The sequence below is a fragment of the Cornus florida genome, unplaced genomic scaffold (assembly GCF_030987335.1).
Source record: "Cornus florida cultivar Cherokee Brave unplaced genomic scaffold, ASM3098733v1 CherokeeBrave_3.0.0_Hap2_Chr08, whole genome shotgun sequence".
NCBI lineage: Eukaryota > Viridiplantae > Streptophyta > Magnoliopsida > Cornales > Cornaceae > Cornus > Cornus florida.
The window spans coordinates 11841611-11867231 of record NW_026775578.1 but is presented as its reverse complement, the minus strand read 5'-3'; the positions used below and the strand labels follow the sequence as shown (position 1 = coordinate 11867231).

At 35.2% G+C, this 25621-nt stretch overlaps 3 protein-coding genes across 6 annotated transcripts; 2 read left to right on the top strand and 1 right to left on the bottom strand.

The window, feature by feature from the left end:
- Positions 1 to 472: 472 nt before the first annotated feature.
- On the top strand, positions 473 to 6493 carry LOC132269385 (uncharacterized). The gene is made up of 3 exons (XM_059770567.1): positions 473 to 758; positions 3425 to 5893; positions 5992 to 6493. Exons 2-3 carry the CDS (start codon positions 3569 to 3571, stop codon positions 6286 to 6288), a joined length of 2622 nt encoding a protein of 873 aa, XP_059626550.1. The 5' UTR covers positions 473 to 758; positions 3425 to 3568; the 3' UTR covers positions 6289 to 6493.
- A 4531-nt stretch (positions 6494 to 11024) lies between these two features.
- On the top strand, positions 11025 to 20231 carry LOC132269384 (serine/threonine-protein kinase BSK5-like). 4 transcript variants are annotated; one of them, XR_009469487.1, is made up of 12 exons: positions 11025 to 11520; positions 11617 to 11837; positions 11930 to 12065; positions 12619 to 12752; positions 12855 to 12960; positions 13480 to 13565; positions 14974 to 15162; positions 15624 to 15791; positions 17644 to 17757; positions 18321 to 18600; positions 19220 to 19423; positions 19543 to 20231. XR_009469487.1 is itself a non-coding variant. In XM_059770564.1 (11 exons), exons 1-10 carry the CDS (start codon positions 11439 to 11441, stop codon positions 18594 to 18596), a joined length of 1512 nt encoding a protein of 503 aa, XP_059626547.1. In that variant the 5' UTR covers positions 11025 to 11438; the 3' UTR covers positions 18597 to 18600; positions 19220 to 19529. The 4 variants fall into 4 exon arrangements, 3 of the variants coding, with proteins under 3 accessions (XP_059626547.1, XP_059626546.1, XP_059626548.1); XM_059770564.1 differs by lacking the exon at positions 19543 to 20231 and having other exon boundaries at positions 19220 to 19529; XM_059770563.1 differs by lacking the exons at positions 19220 to 19423; positions 19543 to 20231 and having other exon boundaries at positions 11026 to 11520; positions 18321 to 18883.
- Positions 19216 to 19883, bottom strand: LOC132269721 (uncharacterized). The gene is made up of 2 exons (XM_059770976.1): positions 19589 to 19883; positions 19216 to 19403 (listed from the first exon to the last, which is right to left on the bottom strand). Exons 1-2 carry the CDS (start codon positions 19881 to 19883, stop codon positions 19216 to 19218), a joined length of 483 nt encoding a protein of 160 aa, XP_059626959.1.
- Positions 20232 to 25621: the final 5390 nt, after the last annotated feature.

Here is a 25621-nt window from a genome sequence, read left to right as displayed (position 1 = left end):
TTTGGAAATTAAAAATTAAAGAAAATTAGTTAAAATTTTAAAAATATTTATTTTTATTTTAAATTCAAGACATGATTCAATACTTTCAAGTACAAGAGTCTAGTCAAACATATTATTCAATACAATTAAAATATAAATAAATATATTTTTTTAAACATGAAAAACATAAATAAATGTTAAATGTTAAATTACTAAAAACAGAAAGTTGAAAACTACAAGCATTTTCAGTTTCAAAGTATTGTTTTGTTTGTTGAAAATTGAAATGTAAATATCAAATGGGAAAATATATACAAATTCATTAAAAAAAATCACCTGTAAGGCCTTTTTATTTTTTTTCATTTTCCTTTTTGTTTTTCACCGCAAGTATTCAATAAAAAGCAAATCATTAAAAAGTCATTAAGTGGGTCCCAAAACTTCCCATCTCTGATGTGACCACCTGCTATTCCCTCCTCTCTCTCTCTCTCTCTCTCCTCACTTCTGACAATACTGCAGAAGATAGGTGAACTCCAGCCAGACTAGCCCTCTCACTCTTTCTCTCTCTATTATTTCCTTCTCTGTCCATGTTCTTTGGAATTTGGGGAAGCAAAAGGCATTTGGAAATTGGAATACGAGCCGATCTCTTTACTCCTCTGCTCTGCAAGCTCTCTTTCTCAGCTTTTCGATCTTTACTTACTCCTTTTATGGTATCTCTTCGTTTTCAAGATGGAGGAGTTTCTATAATGGCTTCTTTTGTCTCTGCATTTTGCCGATTACGTACGGTACGTGCTCTGTTATTGTTCTACTGAGTGATTTTCCTGAGAGAAATGGATTTGATTCTGTGGAATTGTGTTTTTTTTTCCCTCAGTAATATATTGTGGCATTTTAAGGGGTTTTTTTTTATATTATGATTCGTGTTCTTATATTCCCAATGTCTTGTTTGTGTGGCGTTTCGGAAGGGATGATTAATTAATTATTGATTCTTAGATCGAAACTCATAACGATTTTTGCTTTTTAAAAAGCTTTTACGAGAAAAATAAGTGCTTTCAAACCCAAAAGTTTGGAATTTATATGCTTTGAATTTAACATCACTTGAATTTGGGTCTTACAAAAGCAGAAAAAAAAAAATAATAAAGCTAGTTGCATCCTTTTTATTTTTTTTCTTTTACCTTTTTTCCTGGGAACCAAACGGAGGAAATGTTCAAAATTCGAATCACGGGTGGGCTCTGCTCTTGACTGGCTGGGTGGTTGTCCTTTTCCATCAGTTGTAGCTTTGATGAGGACTGCCCACGTTTCTTATCTTCATTATTGTTCATGCGAATGGGTTTCTAAGGACCACCCAATTTTTGTTTCTTTTCTTTGGCTTTCTGCGACTACGCGTTGATTACTGTCTTATTGCAGCTTTCTTCAATTTTACGACTTTCAGGACCATTTCATACCACTTAATATCTTAGGAGCTAATCTGAGGTTCTCAGTTGAATTGCGTTGTGGATCATTATTCATCACAATATTAGTGTTGTGAGATTGAAAATTAGAGAACTAAAATTCAGAGAACAACCAATCAAAGAAAATGACTGACCGTTGAGTTTGCTTTGTGGTATTGCCTTTTGTATTGGTAGGGTCATACCTATTCGTTGCCTTTTTCTTCATTCTTTGGTAGGGAAAAAAAATGCAGAATCTGAAACAATATTACAAGGGTAAACTTACACTGACCTCTTTGAGGTTTGGAAAATTACATACGGGTAGACCATTTACCCTTCAATACTTTGACCTCCCCTAAATCCTGCTGTTGGAAAGTGACTTTGAGAGTAAGAAGTCAATAATGCCCTTATATTATAATAAAATGACTTCGAGGTCAAAAAGTCAGTAAGGCTATTACTGTCATTTTAATTTTGGTCAAAAGGTCTGCCACACACGCCAAATCTCAGGGAGGTCAAAGTAATAAACGATGAACAAACCTCAAGAGAGGTCAGCGTAGTGTAATTTACCGATATTATAATTATGAAACTGTGGATCTCATAAATTGAGAAATTTTCTATAATCAAGTGGGTGGAATGATGTGTGAGGCTACAAATGAATTAGTGCAAGTTGACAGGTCCAGGGGTGATTAAAGATTAGTTCATTTTTTGTTGGGGAGAAGAAAAATAATAAATGAACAGTACATTTATTCTTCAGAAGCAAAGGGAGGATTTTGATTATATGGTAGAGCTCAATGAGTATGGGTTCTTTGTGCCGCTTGCATGCCTAAATAAAATAAAATAAAAATAATCAGGCATGTCTAAAAAAAATTAAATTAAATTAATTATGCATGTTCTTCATTTGATTCATGAGTGATAATGTAAGATTTGGATTTCTGTCAAATTCTACCAACTAGAATTTTGGTGATCATAATGTCACCTTGGACTTCTATTGCCTTATCGTTGTCCTCTGGATCGGACAATTTTCTCTCTGCTTACATCTGTTTCTTCTGTGGGAGAAGACCTTGTCCTCTCACTGTCTGTACCTCTTTATTTATATAGAGCTCAAGTGTTTCTGAGGAAGAGAGAGATGAAAGATATTGTAACAAAGTATATTAGAAAGTCATAACATTAGTGTGCTTATTGTGTATGCTGCCCAAAATTGTTAATAAAATGAATAAACATCTGCTTTCTTATGTTATCTCTTTATCATACATTTTCCGGAAACGCAAAATAGTCTAACGAATATCTGTTAATTATAACTCTTGTTTACGTGCATATAAGATCCATGTGCAAAGGATGCATATGTAGTCTATGATATTTTTGTGGATGAGAGAGGCAATGATAGAGAAAGGATCCAAATGCTGGAAAAACTATGGCTTGTTTTTGGTATATCTGTATTCTAATTTGATCACTTCGGCTGCTCAAATTTTTGTCAGTTTACAGAAAATGAAACTAGAGATTACTCTCAAATTTCTAAAGTCACTCATAAGGAAGCTCCTTATGAAAGTTTCCTGATTAAGGCTCCGTTTGTTTCGACTTAAAATATCTTTTTGGGAAAATATTTTCCTTTTTCAGGTAAAATATTTTTATTGTTATTTTTTTGTTATTTTGCAAAGGTCTAGGTCGAGTCCATTGGGTGGGGTGTGTAAGATGACTTGCCGAAAATTGATGAGTAAATTATTTTTGTTAGTTTAAAAAAAAAAATTCTTTCTATATATTTTACGACAACCAAACACAAAAAATAAAAAATACTTTCTAAAAAATATTTTACATCCAAACAAACGGAGCCTAAAAACACCTGCAGTCCTTTTCCTTGCCATACTGTTTTGATTATTCTTGTGTTCTTGCATCTAGTTGTTTTAATTGCTTATAGAGTCAAACATACCTGTTTCCTGATTGTTGCAACTTCCAGTATTCCTATGTGGTATTATCAGAAGAAAATGTATCCGTGTGATATTGTCAACTGACCTTGTCACAAGCTTTTGCAGAATTGAGAAGCTGGTAGATTGCAAGAATACTTTAATCTGTATTATGCCATCTGAGAAATAGCAGATTCTCATGTCCTATCAGGCACGTGGGATATTATTTAAAACTTGAGAAAAGTTCAAACGAATCAGCAAACCTCAGGAAGAATGGAAAATCGATGGGCAAGGCAAGGTACAAACTTGCAAGACAGGTTGAAATTAGAAAAATCCAAGTTGTCTTATGCTGATCTCCATTGCAAAGTAATAGAGAATGCAGACAATATCCCATCAACTTCAGGTAATCAGCAAAAGCTACGAGCTGAAAGGAAGGCAACTGAGAATGAAGAGCTTGTTAAATACATGTCAAATTTGCCTAGTTATTTGGAAAGAAATGAAAACCTCTGGAAGAAAGCTTTTAATGTAGGGGTTCTTGACTGGCGCAGTTTAGAAAAATGGCAATATAACCATAAAGGGATCCCCTACAGAAGTAGCAGAGATTCGCTGTCTAGCAGCAATGCCTCCTCATTTTTCTCAACAGAGGGATCATCTACGCATTCTAGCAGGGGTCCCAGCTGTTCTCCTGCTCGTCAAAGAATTCACCGGCCTACCTTGCAATCTCTGCTGATTGCATCTCCAAAGGAAGGCTATTCCCAAGGTGTCAAATCCTTTGGAGGAAGTGTTGGAAATTCTCAAGATCTCAAAGCTGCCTCAAGAGAACCCTTGAAGGGGCACCAAAGAATGCTTAGAACATACCAGTCTTTTGAGAAAGAAAGCAAGAGGAAAGATTCATACCCACACATTGTTCCAGACATAAAAGTTCGTCAGGGTTTTGAAAATTATAGTGGGGAATTGCATTCAAAGGGAAAGATGAAGATCCAAGAAGGTGAGTCTAGAAAGAGAGTGGAGAAAATGCAAGAGCCTTATCATTATTTTGTTGATCATGATTTGACAGCAATAAATTATCAAAGATCAAGTGAAGCAAATCAAAGGAGATTCTCAGACGTACTTTCTTCTGAGGAGGTCTACAGTGCGGAGCTCTATTCTGACATCCCACACTCATGCCCGCTGCCTTGTGAAGTTGACAAGATCAAATGCTCACACTTAAATCAATCCAGGTCCTTAGATAAAAAGAGTGTCAAGTTTTCAGCTGAACAGTCAAAATCTTCACCATCTTCTGCCAAAATATCAATTAATCCATCCAGAGGCAAGAAGTCTTCAAAACATTTGAAGCCTTCTGAGGGATCAGATCTAAAAATGGGCACTGTAGCTACTCAAGTGAGAAATTCTTCTCCAACTCGTCGTTTTAGCATTGATATGGGTAAGGCAAGAAGTGCCAGCTATAAAGATGGTTCAGTTTTACTGCAGTTAAGCTCCAAGCATGTTACTGCTAAATCTGGTTCAGAGAAATCTGTTCCTCCTGATTGCTTGGATAATACAAGTAGTGATAAACCGAACAGTACTAGTAGAGCCCGGTCCAGCCCTTTGAGAAGGTTACTGGAGCCATTGCTCAAGCCAAAGGCAGCAAACTCCCATCATTTTTCTGAACCATTGCGGAAAGATTCATCATCCACATATGGGGCCTGCAAATCATCTAATGGACGTGTAGAATCTTCCATTTTACATCCAGTGAAAGTAAAATTAGATTTTACAAGCTCTAGGACAACTAGTGCGAATGATTCACATCACAGGGAGAAGCATGGATTGTCAACTGTTCAAGCTCTTCTGAAAATTGCCATAAAGAACGGTCTTCCTGTTTTTACATTTGCCATTGGCAAAAATGTTGACATTCTAGCGGCTACAATGAAAAAGATACAACCTTCAGAAAAGGATGACAACAGTTGCATTTACACATTCTTCAAAATTTGTGAAGTCAAGAATAAGAATGGTCGGATAAATCAGAGAAGCAAAGGCAAAGGTCCTGGTTATGTCCCAAATGTTGTTGCCCAAATGAAGGTTTCTAATTCCCAGTTCTTGGAGTCTATCAGACACAATCCCGTGGATCAATTTAGCATCAGGGAGTTTGTTTTGTTTGCCGTGGACCTAAATCATGTGAATCGGCACACGTCAGACCTCCAGCCGAATGATGAGCTTGCAGCCATTGTTGTCAAGTTCCCAAAAGAGCCCCCTAGTGGCTTGATCCAAGATGGGCACCGGTGTGATAACTTCAATCATATATCAGTAACTGGTTTGAAAGAGCCATTGCCAGAGGTGACCAGCTATTCCAATTTTAAGGATAACAAAGAGAATGGGTCTTCTGTTGGAAGTCAAGACCTATTTAACATGACAGTTATTCTACCTGTTGGTATTCATGGACTGCCAAGTAAAGGAGAACCTTCACCACTGATTGAACGGTGGATATCGGGTGGGGCATGTGATTGCGGCGGTTGGGATTTGGGTTGCAGAATAAGGGTTTTGGCCACCCAAACTCAACTTAGGAGATCAAGTTCATCCAAAGCTCATCCTACTGCAGGACGATTTGAGATTTTCCCTCAGGTGTTTGTCTTTCCCAACTAACCAATCTATTTCCCATTTCTTTTTTAGGTTATGATTGTCAGTTAACTTTCCTAACTTATTCTCTACTTCTTCCACAGGGAGAAGTCTTACATGATAGGCCTCCCTTCAGCTTGTCCCGGCTCGTTGATGGGGTATTTTCAGTTGAATTCAACTCTTCACTCTCCCTTCTGCAAGCGTTCTCCATTTGCATAGCAGTTTTAAACAGTAGGAAACCATATGAGCTTTCAGAATCAAGTGACCTGTTTGAAGAGAAATCTTCCAAAGAAACCACATTACCGGAACACTATGAAATAAAGGCTCCTAGTGGTAATCAAGTGGAGGTTGCTGCAAGATATGCCTCGTATCCACCCCTTTCTCCTGTTGGGAGGGTCTAGTTTGCACAAGAAAGTAGTTCATGATTGGGATCAGGTTTTACATTTCCGAATTTCCAGATTGTGTTCAAGGCTATCTTCATCTGTCACTGAAAAATATCCAGAGTCAAATGAAGCATCGCCTAAAAAATCAGAATGTAATTTTGCAGTACTTGTGTATAAAGAAGCAATTTCACCAGAGTTTGGAAAGATATGTTGTTTTGTGTAAGTGTGCATTTCATAAGAAATCATTTGGTAAGAAAACTCAATATATGAATCATTTTTAGAAAAACTATTATAGCGTCATAACTGCCTCTCAAATGTATAGTGCAGCTGCTCTTTTTTGGACTGAGCTTAGTGGAGATCTCCTACTTGTTGGACTCACAGGTGTTGAATCTGTAATGAAACTTCAATTCTGGTTGAGGGATGACCCTTCGTTTTTTTTGGCCCCCACCATGCTGCACACAGAGAGAAGGGGATATACTATTTTCAGTAAAATTTTCAGATAACATCAATTTTTTTTATATATGCTTCATTCGTCCCATAACAAGTGTCTTGTTTAGAGAATCGTAAAAAAATATACCTCTCTGTCCCATAGTAAGTGTCTTATTTGAGAAACTGTGACTTAGCCACTGTTGTCCACAAAAAATATACTCCTTCTATTCTATGATAAGTGTCTTGTTAATTCACCACCAAATACATAAAATTCTCCATCTCACATGCACGGGTAATTACCGAGAAAAAACCACATAGGATCAATAGATTTTGGTATCTTGATCAAAGTTAGTAAGGTTAATGCTCGATTACCACTCCTGGGAGGTAGTGGATCCAATGAAGAAAAAAGAGTACAAAGGTCGAGCACGTGCGCACGTGATTCTCCCTTAATAGAAAAAGAATCACCTTGCATGTCCTGAGTCCCCCCTGACTCCTACCATACTCCTCTCTCTCTCTCTCTCTTCACGTGCCTGTCACAGTTCCAATACTGTTTCACTTTTCTCACTTCCCTTTTTGCTCTATCTGTTGTTTTATCTGACCTCGTCTCTGCTCTGCCCTACAAGCCTCAAAATCATTAAAGAACTATGGAATATGGATGATGACATCCCCATTAATTTGTTTGAAAATGAATGTCTTCTATTCATCTAAATATCTGCTATACTTACCTCAAAAGAAATATATTGGGAAATTTATTGAGACATATATTGGTTTAGTTTTCTACTTTTCTGTAATAGTTTTTTGTTTTTGAGAATTGAATATTAAGAAATTATAAATTTGTTTTTAATTTTATTTAGTTGGTAATTTCAGAATCAGTTAAAAATGTATGTTTTCATAAAATAGTCTTTTATAATTTTTTAAAAATAATTTTATGAATTTTTGAGAACTAATTTTAAGAAATTAAATAAAACAGGCCCATTCTATCATTGTGTCCAAAAATCGGCTCTCTTGTCAACAATTTCATTAACTCTCGGAACTTGTTTGTGTGAATTCTTACATAAGAATAAAGTGTCCAGCGGAGGGTTTCATTACTAATCATATTAAGAAAAATTATCATATAGTTATGAGATCATTAGTCACCGTCAACTACACAAAAAGAAATGTGTTTAAAGTTTTAAAATGATTTTGAAGTTGTTGTCTTGTTGGACACATAAACAGAAAGCTAAATACAACATGCTTAACACAATTGTTTACTTGTACATTGATGATGGGTCGGGACCATGCACTAATTTCAAACTTTATATTAGCTTACTAGATTTTTTTTTTTTTTTGGGTGAGCTAGTAGTGCAGAGACCGTGTAATCAATCCAAATAATAATAATAATAAAAAAAATTCTTGATAGGGAGACATTTACACAAATATAGGATATACACATACATATACAGTACTAAAATGTTAGAAGATTAGCATGCAAATATAGCTGTCTACAGCTAGTTGTAGCCTGTCCATGCCAATTCTTTGGAGGATGGGGATATATTATATGGCATGCACTTGATGAATCTTTGATGATGGCAATGACCACAGAGAGGCTCATGTTGTGAGTCATTGTAGGCTCAAGTTGAGCTGGAAAAGTTTGTCAAAAATTTGAGGACCCAAATTTTTGAGGCATACATATCTTACAGATGTGAGATGTCCACCTTTGTTTCTCTGCGACCTTTTATATCTCAATAAGAGCTCTTCTCATGGGAACTTAAAATTTTCTATGCTTTAGGTGTAATATGAAACACGAAGTCAATAAAGCTAGAAACTTAAGGCATAATTTAAGGGGAAAAAAATGTTGAAAACCATGTAATACTTATGCTGAACTATGCCAAATTATATATTCTCTCTGTCCTACAACAACAAAATGTCTTACCTTTCTATTTTTGAGTGTCTCAAAATAACTGTCATGCTTTTTATTTTAATGCATTATTTTTTTTAGTATTTCTAATTTACCCTCATTGCCTTGAAGTTATAAAAGTAATTCAAATTATGTAAAAAAGGATATATTTGAATTTTCGTAAACTACCACCGTTAAAATTATATATTAAAAATTACACTCTTACAAAGTTAGATTCCCAAAAATATATATATTTTTTTTGAACAAAAGGGGTACTAAACTAATAAGCATTTTTTTTTATTCCCGCTACAAGTTCACTATTACAATGAATAATTCCTCGTCATACTCCCCTTCCCAATGTGTGAATAAATGTAACCAATGTTTTAAAATTTTCATTGAGGTTGATAACATCTAGATTTTGATTAGATGATGGTCTTAGAAAAAGCAAATCATTGTAAAATTAGAGTATTGGTTAAATTTAAAGGTTAATTTCAAGGACACCCACTCAAGTTTGTTCAAATATCACATTGAATCATTTTTCAAAAATAACTATCACTCGTATTACAAACGTTTGATCCGTTTTTCATTTACACCTCCAAAGTTACTTTTCAAGTATGACAGATACTTTTTTGCATGTAAAATGACATTACTACCCTTCCAATTGTCTGATGACTTAAATAAGGGTTGAAATGCCTTGAATACCCTCTGACCTTCATTATATAAATTTAAAATTATTCTTCATATATATATATATATATATATATCCCATTTTTTAAACCAACCAAATTATAATTATTTTTTAAAACCAAATTATAATTATAAATTTATAAATATTTTTTAAAATTATTCTTTATATATATATTTCTCATCATGGGATATATATATATCCCATTTTTAAAACCAGCCAAATTATAATTATAAATTTATAATCATTTTTTAAAAACCAACCAAATTATAATTATAAATGTATAATTATTTTCTAAAACCAAATTATAATTATAAATTTATAAATATTTTTTAAATATTATTCTTTATATATATATATTTCTAGATAAAAGAGTGAGATGAAGAGTTTTGGGAGTGACGGAGTAATAAATGAGGGCAATTTGATTATTTCAAGCTTTTGAATTAAAATAGATTAAAAAAAATAGAGATAAAATTGTTATTTTACACATTTATAACGGAAAAAATAATGGACAAGGAAATTGAGGTCTGGGTGATAGTTAATTTTGAACGATGTTTAATGGTGATATTTGGTCAAATCTGAGGGGGTATCAGCAAAATTTACCCTAAATTTAAAAATGAAATCTGGATTAAGAATTTGACATTTATAACATTTTTTAGAATTTTAATATTGAATTAGAATTTGATATATTTACACAAAAATAAAATAGAATTTTCAAAACTTGGGTTGTTTAAAGTTGGCAAAATAGTATAATGATAATAATAATAATAATAATAATAAAACAAAAATCCGAGTATGTATGGAGTCCTATGCACTGGTTATTACTACTAAGAAATGAAAATTAATTATGCTTGCCCAATAATGAGAAAATTTTAATTATTGCATGGTTGAAGATTGCTTTCAAGTTGATATGCTGAGAAGGACTAGACATTCTTATCCCTTAAATGTTATTTTACCTAAGCCAAGTCTACGACGCTACACGTGAGTCCCTTTCTTTCCCATGCTGATTTGACCCGTCCGAAAATGATTTGTTTTAATAATCAATCCAGTCGAATTATATATTGTTTTTATTCTTAAAAAATATATATCTACTATTCTATTAAATGATAAAAGTGCCATTCTCTCCCTTGTGAAATTAAAGACAATAATTTTATAAATATTTTTAAAAAATAAAGTGCCTTTGTCAAAATATATTGATTCTTGTGATTTAAGAAATATTTTTTCTGTGAATATTATTATAGTGAAGAATCAACTACACATATTTTAAGTTGTTCATTCAAAAATTATGATTACGTCCATGAAATAAATAAATAACAAGTCAATAAGGACCACAATAACAACTACAAAATATGTCAAAATATTCTTTAAAAGACTTCAAAAATTAGACTAAAGTGTATATAATAAATACGAAATATACCAAAATACCTTTCAAAAATTTGAAAAAAATGGAATAAGGTGTACATATATATCAACAATATCATTACAACTATTCAAAAAACAACCAATATATATATATTTACTCTTACAGCCCAGCGGTATTACCCTAATGAATACAACGAAACAATAATTCTAGGGGAAAATACAAAAACGAAAAAGACGAAAAAAGAGAGGCCTGGATAAGGGTATAACTTAACGCGACCATCGCGTACGTGAAGTGTCCACACATTTAATCAGCCACGTGTTCGAATCACATAAAAGAACGCATAGAACATTTCCTTAATTATCGCGCGTGTACGTGCTTCAAATTAGAGCACGAGTTGTATCATCACCTCCATGCCGCACGAAAACCTTACTCTCTGCAAAAAGAAAACCAGAAAATGAGAAGAAAAGCCCAAAAGAAAAAAAAGATGCAGAAACAAGAGAATGATGAGCTGAAGAGAGAGAAACTCACTCAGAAAAGTTGCACGCAAGACGTGGTTTGTAGAGAGAGAGAGTGGAGGAGGAGGAGTGAGAAACCTTGGATCCAAAAAGCCTCTCCTCTTTTATTTTTCTTTTCTCTTTCTCTCTCAATCGGAATAAACAATTCCTCTCTGTCGCTCTCTCACTTTCTTCTTTCCTTTTTCCTCTGCCACGTTCACTCGAATGAAACCCTCTCAATCCCCGGAGTTCTAGAGAAAGAAAGCGAGGCGACACTTGATTTTCTACTTCTTTCTCTCTCTAAAACCTTCATCTCCGGCAATGGGAGCTCGTTGCTCCAGATTCCACCTCTGCTGGTTGTCGTCTGATCTCAAATCCAAAGTTCCAGATTCATCCGATCTCGGTTCGCTCTTACTTTCAACACTCTGTTCATATCTTCAGATCTTGCAATTTGCATGTGCTGAACTGAATGTTCTTGTTTTTGTTTTTATTTTTGTAGAGAACTGTCGCGAAAGTGAACAGGCCTCATTGCCCAGCTTCAGAGAGTACAGTTTGGATCAACTCATAGCTGCGACCTCTGGATTTTCAGTGGAAAACATTGTATCGGAACATGGAGAGAAAGCTCCCAATGTGGTTTACAAAGGAAAGCTTGAGGATGACCGTTGGATCGCAGTCAAGCGTTTCAACAAGTCGGCGTGGCCCGATTCTCGTCAATTCCTAGTTTGTGCTCTTGTTTTGATTAATTTGCTCATTGTGATTGTACCTTTATGTGTGTATGTGTTTTATGTTTGATATGTGTGGTTGAATTTTAGGATGAAGCGAGATTAGTGGGGCAGCTACGGAGTGAGAGGTTGGCGAATTTGATTGGGTGTTGCTGCGAAGGAAACGAGAGATTGCTTGTAGCTGAGTTCATGCCTAACGAAACTCTATCAAAGCATCTTTTCCATTGTAAAATTTTCATCCATGAACCTATTGCAATGCAAATAGTCTTTCTACTGATTTTGTCCTGGTTAAGTGATTTTCTATACATACTAGGTGAGTGAGGGATGTAATATTCAAAGAGCTGCACACTCTTAACTGCCTGATTGGGGTAGTGATTTCTTTTGAGAGGGTTTTGAATGTTTGAAGAGGAAATTTCTAAAAATTAAATATAGTAAAAGAAAAGGGATACAATATATATATTTATAATGTTGGCTTAGATTTTTATTAAAAGAATGCCAAGAAAGGGAAGTCTCTACTCAGCTGAGCTACATAAAACTGTTTGGCTTAGTTGTATTTCTCATTTCTTTAGGGGAATTTTTTATATTTTTTGAATGGTAAGGCCTGAAAGCTCATATAGTAGCGTGATATTATTTGTGAACCTTAAATGCAATAGAAGAGTGGGGGGATATAAAAATCTATAATGATATCTTGATTCCACACTAATTTAATTATTGGATGTGAATTTTTTAATTGAGGAAGTTTGCCATGGGTATAATTTGTATTGGTTGAATTGGATTAGGGGAGACCCAGCCCATGAAATGGGCAATGCGGATGAGAGTATCCTTGTACTTGGCACAAGCTTTGGATTATTGCAGCAGTAAGGGGCGAGCGCTATATCATGATCTCAATGCTTACAGGGTTTTGTTCGATCAGGTGCTTTTATCTTTCCTTTTCTTTCTAGCTTCACCTGTTTGTTGCCTGTCAAATGTTTAGCTATTTTTGTACTATATTCCTTATTGTAAGGGCGGTCTGCAGGATTGTAATCCCAGGCTCTCATGCTTTGGTTTAATGAAGAATAGCAGAGATGGCAAGAGCTATAGTACAAACTTGGCTTTCACCCCTCCGGAGTACTTGAGGACAGGTATATAAACTGATTACAGAATTTCATGTCCTGTTTGAACAAAATTGCATGCTGCACTGTTTTGCTTGTGAGTCATCATGGCAAGTTGAACAGCTTGAAAATTATAAAAACAAATGTTGGCTAATTTGCTAGCAGAAAAGGTCTTAATACTGTGTATATGACAACACAAAATGGAGATGTAAGTTATTATTGGGATGGAGTTTTGTATTTTTGTTCTTCTTCTTTACTGATTGGTGTATTATTACTCTTCTTAGTCCAGTTTGATCTATGAAAATTAGTTTCTATCCATTTAATCTGGCCAGACTATAAAAATATGGGCTGCATAGATGCGTCTATGGCTAGTAGCCTAATGGATGCTTCTAGCTTTATATGTATATACCATAAAAGGTTTTTGATTCTTCTAGTCCAGAATTGCCAAATGCATGTATAAATGCAATTAGTCTATGAACAGTAATATGCTCATTGAACATTTATTTACATTACTATAATTGAGCTAATGTGATTGTTCCAATTTGGCAGGTAGAGTGACGCCAGAGAGTGTAGTTTACAGTTTCGGCACCCTATTACTTGATCTCCTCAGTGGAAAGCATATTCCCCCAAGCCATGTAAACTATTCTCTCTCTTATATAAGCTTTCTTGAGGTTAGGCAAAAGTTTGGCCAGATATTTTCTTGATACTCCATGGATTCTGGTCCATGAGATTAGCTTAGGCTGCTATCATTACTTCACCAATGGTCACAAGCATGTAGGTTGTCAGATGCCCTTGACTTTCAAAAAATGTTCTGGAAGAAAATCTTATCCATACCACTTCCTTAGTTGCAAGAAACAGAGGTGGGGGACTGGTTTCTTGGCGGTCAAATAATTGTTTTATTACTTCCATAATACAATGTGGCAGATACATTGGATTTCAGGGCTAACAATTTTGAATCTTGGACAATATAGATAAATAGAGGTAGCTAAAATGCTCAACAAAAGATTTATATTGTAATTCTTCAACAAGTTTAAAGAAGCACCAAAAACAGTTAGTTTGTACAATTCAATTTAACTCAGCTAGCCTTAACACGGATCAACCATCTCCAGTCAGCTCTCTAAAGCCATATTCTTGCATAAATTATAGGCCGTGTCTGTTTCATAGCCTCAACCCATGGAATCTTTTGTCATTCGTCCTTTTAGTATCTTCAACTTGGATCAAACTCTCCTTTGCAATGGTGCGTAAAAATCCATCGCCAGTGTTGTGATTTTACGGAATAGATGCTTGATGATTGTATATTGTTCACTTTTGGTATTTTTTTTTCCCCTCATACTCCATGAAGTTGGCTGCCATTAAGTTCATAGATGTTCATAGCCACCAAAAAACGTGTTTTCTCCATATTGACTACCATTATTTGGAATTTGTATTCGAGTTATACTTCAAATACGCTCGCAGATGAAACTATGATGGTGAATTTGGCCCCCTTAACCTCTGGATTCCCATACACGTGGCCCTGAATTTATTATACCCCGTAGACAGCATTTATCTTCCAAGAAAAATGCATAACTAATTCTAACATCAAGCAACCTACTTGAAAATTTTGGCAAGGAAAAGGTCCATGAAATGTTGCTGGATGTCCTATTAGGAGATTGAGTATACAAAAGATGGTATAAATGATCCAAATTGCCTCTTCTGGAAACCTGTAGAATTTTTTTTTTTTTTGAAAAGATAAAGTTTCAGACACTCAAATAATTTCATCATTTCACTAAAAGGTGTATAAATAGTTTATATGATGTTGATCTATGGCTTTGGCCGAGTTCCATATATTTTGAAGTCTAATTCATTGGATGAAATCTCTCTCTCTCTAATCCCCAAAGTAAACATTTCTGGTTTTGCTTGTGGTTGCAGCTTGGTTAGTGCTGTCCATTCAGAGTATTTTATGCCTGATATAATTAGATGAAATGCTTTAACTTTGAGTTGATACTAGTTCCAATTACTTTGATCTTTTTTTTATTTATTATTATTTATTTATTTTTCTGGCAGGCACTTGACCTGATACGTGGCAAGAATTTTCTGATGCTGATGGACTCTTGTTTGGAGGGTCATTTCTCAAATGATGATGGAACTGAATTAATGCGATTAGCTTCACGTTGTTTACAATATGAACCTCGTGAGAGACCAAATGCGAGGTCCCTTGTAACTGCTCTTGCTTCTCTTCAAAAAGAAACCGATGTATGCCCCTAACTTCAAGCTATCTAATTGGAACTAAACTTTTGCTTGTATAATGTTTCTATAATAGTTATCTTGCCATATGCAATGTCATGTGAAGTTGCCTCTTATTCATATTCTCTCCATATCCCTGCTTGAGGAAGTAAAATATTTGTTTTTCTTTATATTTCTCCACCACGGCATATTTTTCTTCTGGCAGACCAATTTCCTTTCTTCTTCATTTAGTTAACGGTTGCCTATCTAGCAGCAAAGCTGTCATGAATGAAGGTCGTAACCTCTAATTATCAAAATTTCATGGTAAATATAATGAAAACAGCTTCCTAGTACTTAAGATTTGGTGCTGAAAATTCCATGTTTTATTGATACTCATAATTCTAATTAGCTTATTGTTGTTGAAATCTGATCTGCAGTACTTCAAATAAATAATCTAGTTGTATAATAGCATCTAATTCAGTGCTATTTAGCAGGTACCGTCACATGTTTTGATGGATATTCCTCATAAAACTGCATGTTCAACGCAAACATCAGTATTGTCACCGTTAGGTGAAGCTTGTTCAAGGATGGATCTTACTGCCATACATGAGATATTGGAGAAGGTTGGATACAAAGATGATGAGGGGGTTGCAAATGAGGTTAGTACTTCTCAATTGGTAAACTCAATGTTCTAGTTGAACGTAACCAAAGAATGGAAAAGAAAGAAAAAAAAAAAAAAAAAAAAAAACAAAAACACAGTCGCACACACGAAAAGATGAAACAAAGGTGAATCTATCTAAATAGGAAGAAGAAGAAGAAAAGAAGGAACTTTTGTGTTTAAATTCAACTTTTCTGTTCACGAGTTCCCATCACTCAGTTGACTGTAATTATCACTTATTCACTTATTTTGCTCTAATGTACAAGATTGAACCAGGGAAAGAACTGGCATTTGCCATGCTGTGATATTTTGCCTGTATGAATAGTGTAGTTGATATGCGTACTATCTGTCGGGTTGAATGTTTACTTATTTAGATTTTTAACTCATGACTTATGAATATGTCAACTAATTACAGCAAGTTGCTTTAGGAAGAAGGTTCAATAGTTAGACGCCTTATTTGCTAGGTTATTTTGGTCAGCAATTGCATTACATAAATGATAATTAAGGATTAAAAAAATTCCAGGTCCTTGGACGTAACAGTTATGAATCTTTGGATTCTGCATTCTTCTTAGTTTTGTCAGCGAGTCTAAGTCGAAAGTTTTTAGGCATTCTTGCAACTTGTTTTAATCTAATAATAAGAATACACATAACGTTCTTCAAGAAAGTTTATGCAACAATTCTCAAGCAGAGTTCAGGGCCGGAGGTGGTGGCTGAACTCACTGCAGCATATAGGAGTCAAATGAACAAAACAGTATTTGCAAATACCTACTCTTTTTTTTTTTTTTTTTGGCTTACTGATTACTGTATATAGCTGGATGGGCAGTAGTTCCTTCATAATTCTCACATGTAGGGCAGGGTTTGTTTGAGCAGCTAAAGATGCCTACCAAAGTGGTTAAAATAGATCAGAATTTTTGCTACCCAAGCAGCTTTTTACTAAGTATGAAAGATATTTACCGGTCTGGTTTTATGTGGGTATGTAAATGATAACTTTTTATGTCCATAAGTTGTCCTTTGTTCATTGCAGCCACAAATCTGTGCTGTTAAGGTCTGACTAAGAACTTAATTTCTAGTTTTTTTTAAGTAAAGGAACACCCTTTAAACTTGATTGTTGTGATAGACATACAAATGAAATAAGATGACAAACTGAAAATTGTAGAAAAGGACAATTCCTTGTCAATCGTACTTGTACATGGAATGTTCTAAGTGGAGTAGTGGATGCTTTGTTTTTTTGCCTATTTCTAACTGAAAGTTTTTACCCAATTGGGTTGCACTCAAATCTAAAGCATTGGATTAAAGCTTTTTGAGGTGTCTCCAATCCCGAGACTTCTAAAAAGATGGCTAATTTGGTCAGATCCACCATATGCTCACACATTTCCTTGAGATCGCCCATATTTGCTGGTGGACATGATGTCAATGTTAATCTGCCATATGTCATGGTATGTGCCTTTGAATTGAAATGTCAAGAATTCTCTCTGTGATGTTACTCACCATAAAGTCCTGAGATTTTGAAGTACCAAAATAACATAATGTCTAATTTTTTTTTAGAAAATCAATGCCAAAAGAATTATGGTATCTACACTAACATGTTATATTCTTCATATTTCAGTCTACTCATCTAGGCTAGCCCATTTGGAAAAGTACTCCTAAGAAGTCTTAGAATCTTCTTGCAAAAACTAACATGTTATCTATCTGCAAGACCTACACCTTATGACACAATCACAGAGAGTGCAGCAGTAATTACCAACTTTTGTTTTCTCGGATCAATATTGGCAGCTTGTTTTCAGTTAAACTTGAATTTGGTAGAAGATGCGTTTTCTGTTTCATTGATAAGTTGAATTTTTTTGCTGTCACAGCTGTCTTTCCAAATGTGGACAAATCAAATACAGGAAACATTAAATTCTAAAAACCGGGGGGACGCTGCTTTTCGAGCTAAAGACTTCACTACTGCAATTGATTGTTACACACAAGTAAGCCATTCTTCTGCAACTACAGCATTTTACTTCAGAATCTTTGCTGTTAAACATGAATGAGGCCTGGATATTTTGTGATCTAGGAAAACTTCAGTCATTACAGTTGTAGAACAGTGAAAATTTGTGAATGCATAAACGGAAAAAAAAAAATGCTTCATTGTCCAGGAAATTAAAATTTTGCAATAATGCATATCAAACCATACCTTTAAAGGTGGGGCATGCTATTCAAGTCCATGTTTTAGCATTTTCTTGGCATAAAAAAGGGGAGGAACTTCCATATTGACAATGTAGGAACACACTCATTTAACTGAAATCCTCCACTTTGACCTTGTTAGCTCAGTGGTGTTAACCACCTCTTTAGCATACAAAAATATTCCCTCAGATGATGATGGGAATGTCAAAGTTTCTAGCGTAGTGCCCTTTTCAAGATCCTGTTGGTCAAAAATCAAAACATTTTTTTAAGCATGGAATGAGTTTTGCAAGAATTCAGTTACTAGTACATTAGTGTTGCTTTTACCCATGTTCCTCGCTCAGAGGCATCTTGTTTGGTTCTTGTGTAGTTCATTGATGGTGGAACCGTGATATCGCCAACTGTTTTTGCCAGACGCTGCTTGTGCTTCTTGATGAATGGCATGCCACAAGAAGCTCTTGGAGATGCTATGCAAGCCCAAGTTATATCCCCTGAATGGGCCACTGCCTTCTACCTTCAAGCAGCTGCCCTCTTTAGCCTGGGGATGGACAACGATGCCCAGGAAACTCTCAAAGATGGTTCATCCTTGGATGCCAAAACTCTCAAAGATGGGTCGCCCTTGGATGCCAAAAGGAAAAGAATCTGAAAGTGTATAGTTTTTTTTGTTTTGTTTTGATTATTATTATTATTTTTTTTCTTTATTTAGAAATACTCCTTGTATTTATAAATTAAGCCTTTGCCATATGAGTTTCTGCAGCACCAGATGATTGATTATATCATTCATTTGTAGATGGTGTGCTAATGTTATCATTATCTGCAGAATCAAAGGAGTTTTTGTTGTATTTCGCCAGAAATCACATTTCTTTGTTTCCTCTTTGCTGCTAAGTTTATACAGCAATGATTAAATGAATATCAAATATGGTATATTCCCAATTCTTCTTAGCTTTTGGTTGATGATGTCATTGTGAAGTTTTAGTAGAAGACTTGGTGTATTATCCTTGTCTGATCTACTTATTGGTCGGGGAAAAAGTATCATGAAGATGCTCCCATGCACGTTCGTGCCATTAACTGTTGGATTGACAGGTTGTGAAGGTGATAGAGAGACCAATATAATTCTATTTCACAAATTTCTGGACTATATTTGAATTGATTGTATATAAAATGATAACATGTACTTTTATAGTAAGTATTGTCTACACATGTATAGAAAGAAAACCATAATAGATCAAACCAACTGACTTTGCTGTATATATACTGTGAATTGATTAGATGCTAGCTGGAGCACAAGCAAGTGAAGCAGATGATTCGCTAGACATGGGACCGGCAGCCTCAGCAGATGCTGGACCTGAAGCTGCAGAGACTGGACCAGAAGCTGCACCAGAACTTAGAAGCTCAGCCATTGCACGTCGTGGATTCGTTTGCTGTGCCTTGCACAAGTCTGGCAAAAACACTCCTGCAGATGTAACACAGCTTGTAAGTTAATTACCTACCTCGTTTTGGTCATAGGAATACAAAAATGCCAGTGGACATAAATGTATAAACATGTGTTATAACTACAGTGTATAACCAGTGGATCATTTGAAATCAACTAGGAAAAATGTTGGTGTTGGTGATAAAAGTTTGAAGGCAAATCACCACCTTCTGCTAGAGCCAAACTGTAGTAGAGGTCAACAATGTTGGGGCAGTTCTGATAACAAGCCGGAGAGCAAAGTCTGGCAGCGAATTCAGGCTCCAGAAGGGAATCTGAGGAGATCCCGACGGAGTATCTATCAATGCCACAAGCACTCACACACTCGTTATTCTCAACCCATTCAGGCATATTTTTCACCACCACCTCTGAGCTCTTGCATTGGTATGCAATGGTTCCATCACTAGACTCGGAAGTCTCTAACAAACATCGCTTTCCAGAAGATGCGACCGCGAACGAGCACATTCCTACGGGCAGTTGCTCACATACAAAACCACCTACATATATATATATATATATAATGTTAGTATTGCATATAAAGTTTTAGAAAGAGAAAAAAAGAGGAGAGAAGTTCTAGTGGTGGTACCTAGAGCGCCTTGGAGGAAGAGAGAGAAAGCGAAGAAGAGGATCAATGCCATTTATGTGAAGAAGCTTTGTGGTTCTGGTTTTTAGAAATTCTTGGACTTCGTTTAAAACTTTCTTGGGATGTTTTTTGGATGGAAGATTATAAGGGAGGGGAGTGTTTATATAGAGAAAATAACCTTGAAAATCTATAGAAAATGACAATGGAGAGCATAACAAGGTTTGAACTGTTTTTGGATCGCACTCTAACCTGACATAACGTGAATTCTCTTCCGTATTTTTTTAATTATAATATATAAATTAGAAGATTATTTTGGCGGAGGGGAAAATAATTTTGGTCCTTGATACCATTTTCATCTGACCTCAATACTAAATTTATTTGTCCTCTATGTTTGGCAAGGGACATATTTGGAAGCAATCATGCCTAACTATCGTCTTTTTCTTTAAAAAATAATAAATAAATAAAAGTCAAAAGAATTGCCTCAAGAGTAGTATTTTCAACAAATAATTTAAAAAAATGTTATGATGAAGAGCCTTTTCATATGAATATCCATGACAACACTTGTTTTTTAACAGAATGTCTAAAAAAATTTGCCCTTTTTCTATGTTGGATGTTTTTTCTTTTTTCTTTCTTACTTTTTCTTTTTTTTAAAGAAAAGTTTTGTTCATTCTCGAGTACTCAAAATCTATTATAAAATTAGAATGACCCAAAAATGAGAAAAGCTTTTACAAAATGTCCACATTTCGTTACATGATCAGCTACTTGCATTGAATTAGAAAAATTAAATTGAAAATTTTTATGTGCAGATATGTATGCTTAAGGAAGCTTTCAACATTGCGAGTAGGCAACAATTTCTCAGTCCAACTTTATTAAACGTGTCATGCACATTTAGGCCATAAAGATTAGGATTCAAATGTAAATATGAAAAAAAACACAGGCCTGTCAAGCCATTCCATCCTTTTCAGAACTTAAAAAACTAAAAAAAATAGAAAGTATAATCGAGTATTAAATAGCAAATGAACTAAATAGTAAGTATTATAAGATTTACTGAAACTTTGACTCACTGAGAATGCTCGAGCACAGTTTTTTTGTTCTCCATTAAACCTCAATAATGGCGGGTGATTCTCATAAAGTTCGAACATGAGAAATAAAAATAATAATTACAGTAAAAAAAGATAAATTTGGTTATTTTGTACAAAATTTTTAGCATTGAATTAAATAGTATTCAGCATCTTACGAGGTTCAATCAAATTTCGTAATTTAAATTTTTGGACTAGAAAGGGTTTTGCATTTTTCTGTCATCAGCATCCCACATAGGGAGTGCAATCAATAACTCTTTAATATAAATCAAATTTAAAATTGACATTGTTCAATCAGCAAGCTTTTCGTAGAGGAAAAAACATTTTGTAATCTAATATCCTGTACAAGATATATATTATTCGACGCATAAGCTTGCATAGTGATAACATTTTAAAGATACAACATTACCATGAAAAAAATATAAAAAAATAAAATCCAGGACTAGTTTACAGAGGAGTAAGTGTCCAATGCTGAACTCTTGCACAAAAGCTTACATTTATAAGCAATTCAATCTGCTTCTGGACATCGATGAATCTGTACCAAGGGAGCCTTAAAAATACAATCAAAATAGTTACAGCAGAACAAGGCAATTAGTATAAAAATACAAGAAAATCAATAGTTACAAAACTCATTACTTACAGACTGGGAAGAACTAACACGTTCAAATACTCCCTCAGACTCCTAGTTGAAGAAACCTTCAGACTGAATAATTAAATAGAACATGCATGTTTAGCCGTCTGGAACACCTTGGGATCGATATGAACTATAACACCTCACAACATCTCCAGATTCTCCACTACTAATCCACACTGAATTAGCTATCCTGTTTTACTTTCACCAGATCATGGCATAATAATGACAAATCATTATGGTAATTGTAACGGGTGGGCGCTTGCCCATTTACCCAAACGCTCGAACTATTGGGTAGTGCTGCATACCCATCCATTTATAGCCATGTCACTTCCCATCCGAATCCGATATACAACAAGTCTCCCCTTGTAACAGTAATTTACTAGCCCACTTAAGATGTCACTGGTTGATGATGATAGCGGAAAATCATAATAATTTACTTTTGGCTCCGTTTGTTTGGATGTAAAATATTTTTTATTTTATAGTGTTCGGTTGTCATAAACTCAACCTAGACCTTTGCCAAACATCAAAAAAGTATATATATATATATATATATATATATATACACTCACCTGAAAAAGAAAATTATTTTCTGAAAAAATTGTTTTACGTCGAAACAAACGGAACCATAGTATAAGGTTCAACTTATTGACAGTAACAAATGCAGTCAAATTGTGCCACTCCATGTCACCTTTGAAACAAAGGTAATTGGCAAATCCACCACTACTTGAGGGAAAAAAAAAAAAAAAATTAATTTTTTTTCCAGGCAAATTAGGGGAAGGGAGAACTCAACACAAGCACAACAACTCAGGAAGCTGGGCACTCTACTAACTAAGCTACTAGGTAATGCCCATTACTTGAGGAAAAAAATTCAAAATTTGATACCGAGGAAGCAAAGTATATTGACAAGGACAATCCTTGGATCCTCACTGGTGAGTACCAACTCTATCCTGCCCACTGATGTCATTCAATGACAAATAAACATGTCTCTCTAAACATCAAAAAAGTAAATATATATATATATATATATATATATATATATATATATATATATTTACCTGAAAAAATATATATATATATATTTATTTTCCGATAAAATTATTTTACATCGAAACAAACGGAACCTTAGTATAAGGTTCAACTTATTGCCCGTAACAATTGCAGTCAAATTGTGCCCCTCCATGTCACCTTTGAAACAAACTTAATTGGCAAATCCACCATTACTTGAGGAAATTTTTTTATTTTTTATTTTTTATTTATTTTCCAGGCAAACTAGGGGAAGGGGGAACTCAACACTGGCACAACCGCTCGAGGAGCTGGGTGCTCTACCAACCAAGCCACTAGGTAATGCCCATTACTTGAGGAAAAAATATCAAAATTTGATACCGAGGAAGCAAAATATATTGACAAGGACAATCCTTGGGTCCTCACTGATGAGTACCAACTCTATCCTGACCGCTGATGTCGTACAATGACAAATAAACATGTCTTCCTTGATTAAAAAGAAAAAGAAAAAGAAAAATAAGGAAATAAAGGGAATGAACCCCGATCGACCTTAATGAAGTCGGGTAAAACACGTTTCTTTTCCTTGATCTTTCTCCATCTTTTCTCAGGAATCAAACGTAGCTCAAAACTCAAGACCCACGACTTGGATCTCCCATCATTGCTACTTCTTGAATCTTAAAACTCTTAAAATTACACATTATACTAGCTATAAAAAGGTTTTTTTTTTTTTTTAAAATGGAATAAAAGAAAGCAATGCAGTAACGAAAATAATCAGTGTTTGGCTCAATCATCTTTCTATGGTGATTTCAATGAAGAAGAGTTTGGAGAAAACTCAAAACCCTTACCATCCAGTCTTTCCAACACAATGTCCCAACAAATCCAGCCTCATCCAAGTTCTTTCTACACAAGAACTCTTCACTACAACTTTCTCCACCTCCCAATTTATATCGTGCACAAACGCGTATATCATGCACAAACACGTGCATGTCCCCTCTGCCTCGATTCTCACCAGCACACCAGCGGTGAATATCGCTGCCATCTTCCCCGGCCCTGCCGGGAAGTACCCCACTTGGCCAGTCCACCAAAATCACATCCCAACCCATTTCTAATACATGATTGGGAAGGTCATTAATGCCCAATTTGCAGTTTCAGAAGAGAAGGTTCTGTAGGGGCCTACACTCATTTCAAATTTGCTCTCGAAGGGCGTGCAAATCACTCACTCTGGTGGTAAATTGAACGTTGTACTTCCTTCTGGGCATTAGTAGGGAATTGGCATGATGTAGTAATGGATTGGTCCTGGAACATAAGTTCTGCTGGAGTGGGGTAGGAGCTATGGATTGGGATCTGTTCGAACTGGTTCCATGTTGCTTATCCATTATGAAGCTGACGGATGTTCTGGCTCTTTGGGGTTTCCGGAAGTGGTTCTTTTTATTTTGCTTTTATTCTCTGATGTTGGTTTTTCTGTGTATGTGTTGGTCATGTAGTCAACTCTTGTTCTTTGTGGGTCATACCTCCTGAATTGTTGTTTGTTGAATTAGGAATTAAAAATAAAAAAATGAAGGTTGTAGGCTTTGATTTCCAGGTGTTTCTCTTCGATCCGGTCCATTCCTTTATTTCCTTCATTTTCTGATTTTTAATTAAAAAATACATGTTCATTTGTCATTGGACAACATCGATAGAGTAAGTACTCACCGGTGAGTACCTAAGTATTATTTTATTGATAAGGACAATAATTAGGTCCTGCCAAAGTTTTAAAAAATTAAAAATGGGGCATACCCATCTTAGTTGAAAACCATTGTCAAACCCAAACCTGAACAGCTATAACCTAAGATCGGCAATCAAACACACAACTGAATCTTAGCCGTACGACTTCAACCCCAAGACATAGAATTCACGGTCAACCAACTCTCAGTCGCTGAACACCCAAACATCAGTCGTCGTTGCCAATCATCAACTCCAGTAACCATGTCACCGTCACCGATCAAACGACAGTCATATTCGTAGGAGCTCTTAGTCAACAAACTCAGCTTTCACCCCAGATTGTCTCGTCGCCTTTGGTTTCATCTCTGGTCACCATCAACAGAATTATCTTTCCATCGTCACCACCGTGTCTTGTGCTGCCATTGAAGAGTTGTTCATCGCCGTCAGCTTCAGTTTCGCCGGAGCATCCCATCGTCCATATAGTACAATTGGAATTCGAAGAAGAGAATAAGAGAGAAATCCTCTGTTCGCTCTTGCTTCTCAAGCCATCGTCATCAGCAACAGACTTGTTGGTTGGGTAGAGAGAAAGACACGTTCTCAAATCTACTGGAGGGAAAGACATGTTTCAAATTTGCTAGAGATACACGATTTGTGGTTCTTTTGGGTCATTCATTAAAAACGGGTTTGATTCGTTATTTATTTTTTTTTTACTATTATATAATTTTTAGGACACGTATCAAATTTTTTGTTGGTCAAGTCACCCTTTTTTCTTCTTTTCTATTTTTTTTCCGATTAGTACATTTGGTCACGTCACCTATTAGGTCCTGATAGGGAAGGACCCCAAGTATTGTCCTTTTTGTTTTCTTCTATGAAGCACCAACACGCTGATTAGGGGTAGCGTACCGATGTCAGACACGGATACGCATGTCTGAGGCTCGGACACGTGTTCGACACCTTGGAAACGTGTCGGATTTATTTTTAGTTTCAAAAGGAAACGGACACGCCGTGGATATGCTGGAGGGACACGGCTGTCTCTATTAGTTATTATTTTTTTGAAAAAAGAAAGAAAGAAAAAGATGATACAAATATATATATAGATGTAACATTCACTTTGTATATAATATAGGGGAAAGTCTGAAAAACACCCCTGTGGTTTTAAATTTGTGCGACTTACACCCTTTTAGTTAGATTTATTTATATAAAT

Bases quoted from the DNA above. Each gene is read 5' to 3' on its own strand.
- LOC132269385 (XM_059770567.1), top strand. From the start codon at position 3,569: ATGGAAAATCGATGGGCAAGGCAAGGTACAAACTTGCAAGACAGGTTG. The intron at 5,894-5,991 runs GTGTTTGTCTTT...CTTCTTCCACAG, and splicing joins GATTTGAGATTTTCCCTCAG to GGAGAAGTCTTACATGATAG.
- LOC132269384 (XM_059770564.1), top strand. From the start codon at position 11,439: ATGGGAGCTCGTTGCTCCAGATTCCACCTCTGCTGGTTGTCGTCTGAT. The intron at 12,961-13,479 runs GTATATAAACTG...CCAATTTGGCAG, and splicing joins TCCGGAGTACTTGAGGACAG to GTAGAGTGACGCCAGAGAGT. The intron at 15,792-17,643 runs GTTAGTACTTCT...TTGCTGTCACAG, and splicing joins ATGAGGGGGTTGCAAATGAG to CTGTCTTTCCAAATGTGGAC.
- LOC132269721 (XM_059770976.1), bottom strand. From the start codon at position 19,883: ATGTGCTCGTTCGCGGTCGCATCTTCTGGAAAGCGATGTTTGTTAGAG. The intron at 19,404-19,588 runs GTGGTGATTTGC...TTACATCTGCAG, and splicing joins CAGTTTGGCTCTAGCAGAAG to GAGTGTTTTTGCCAGACTTG.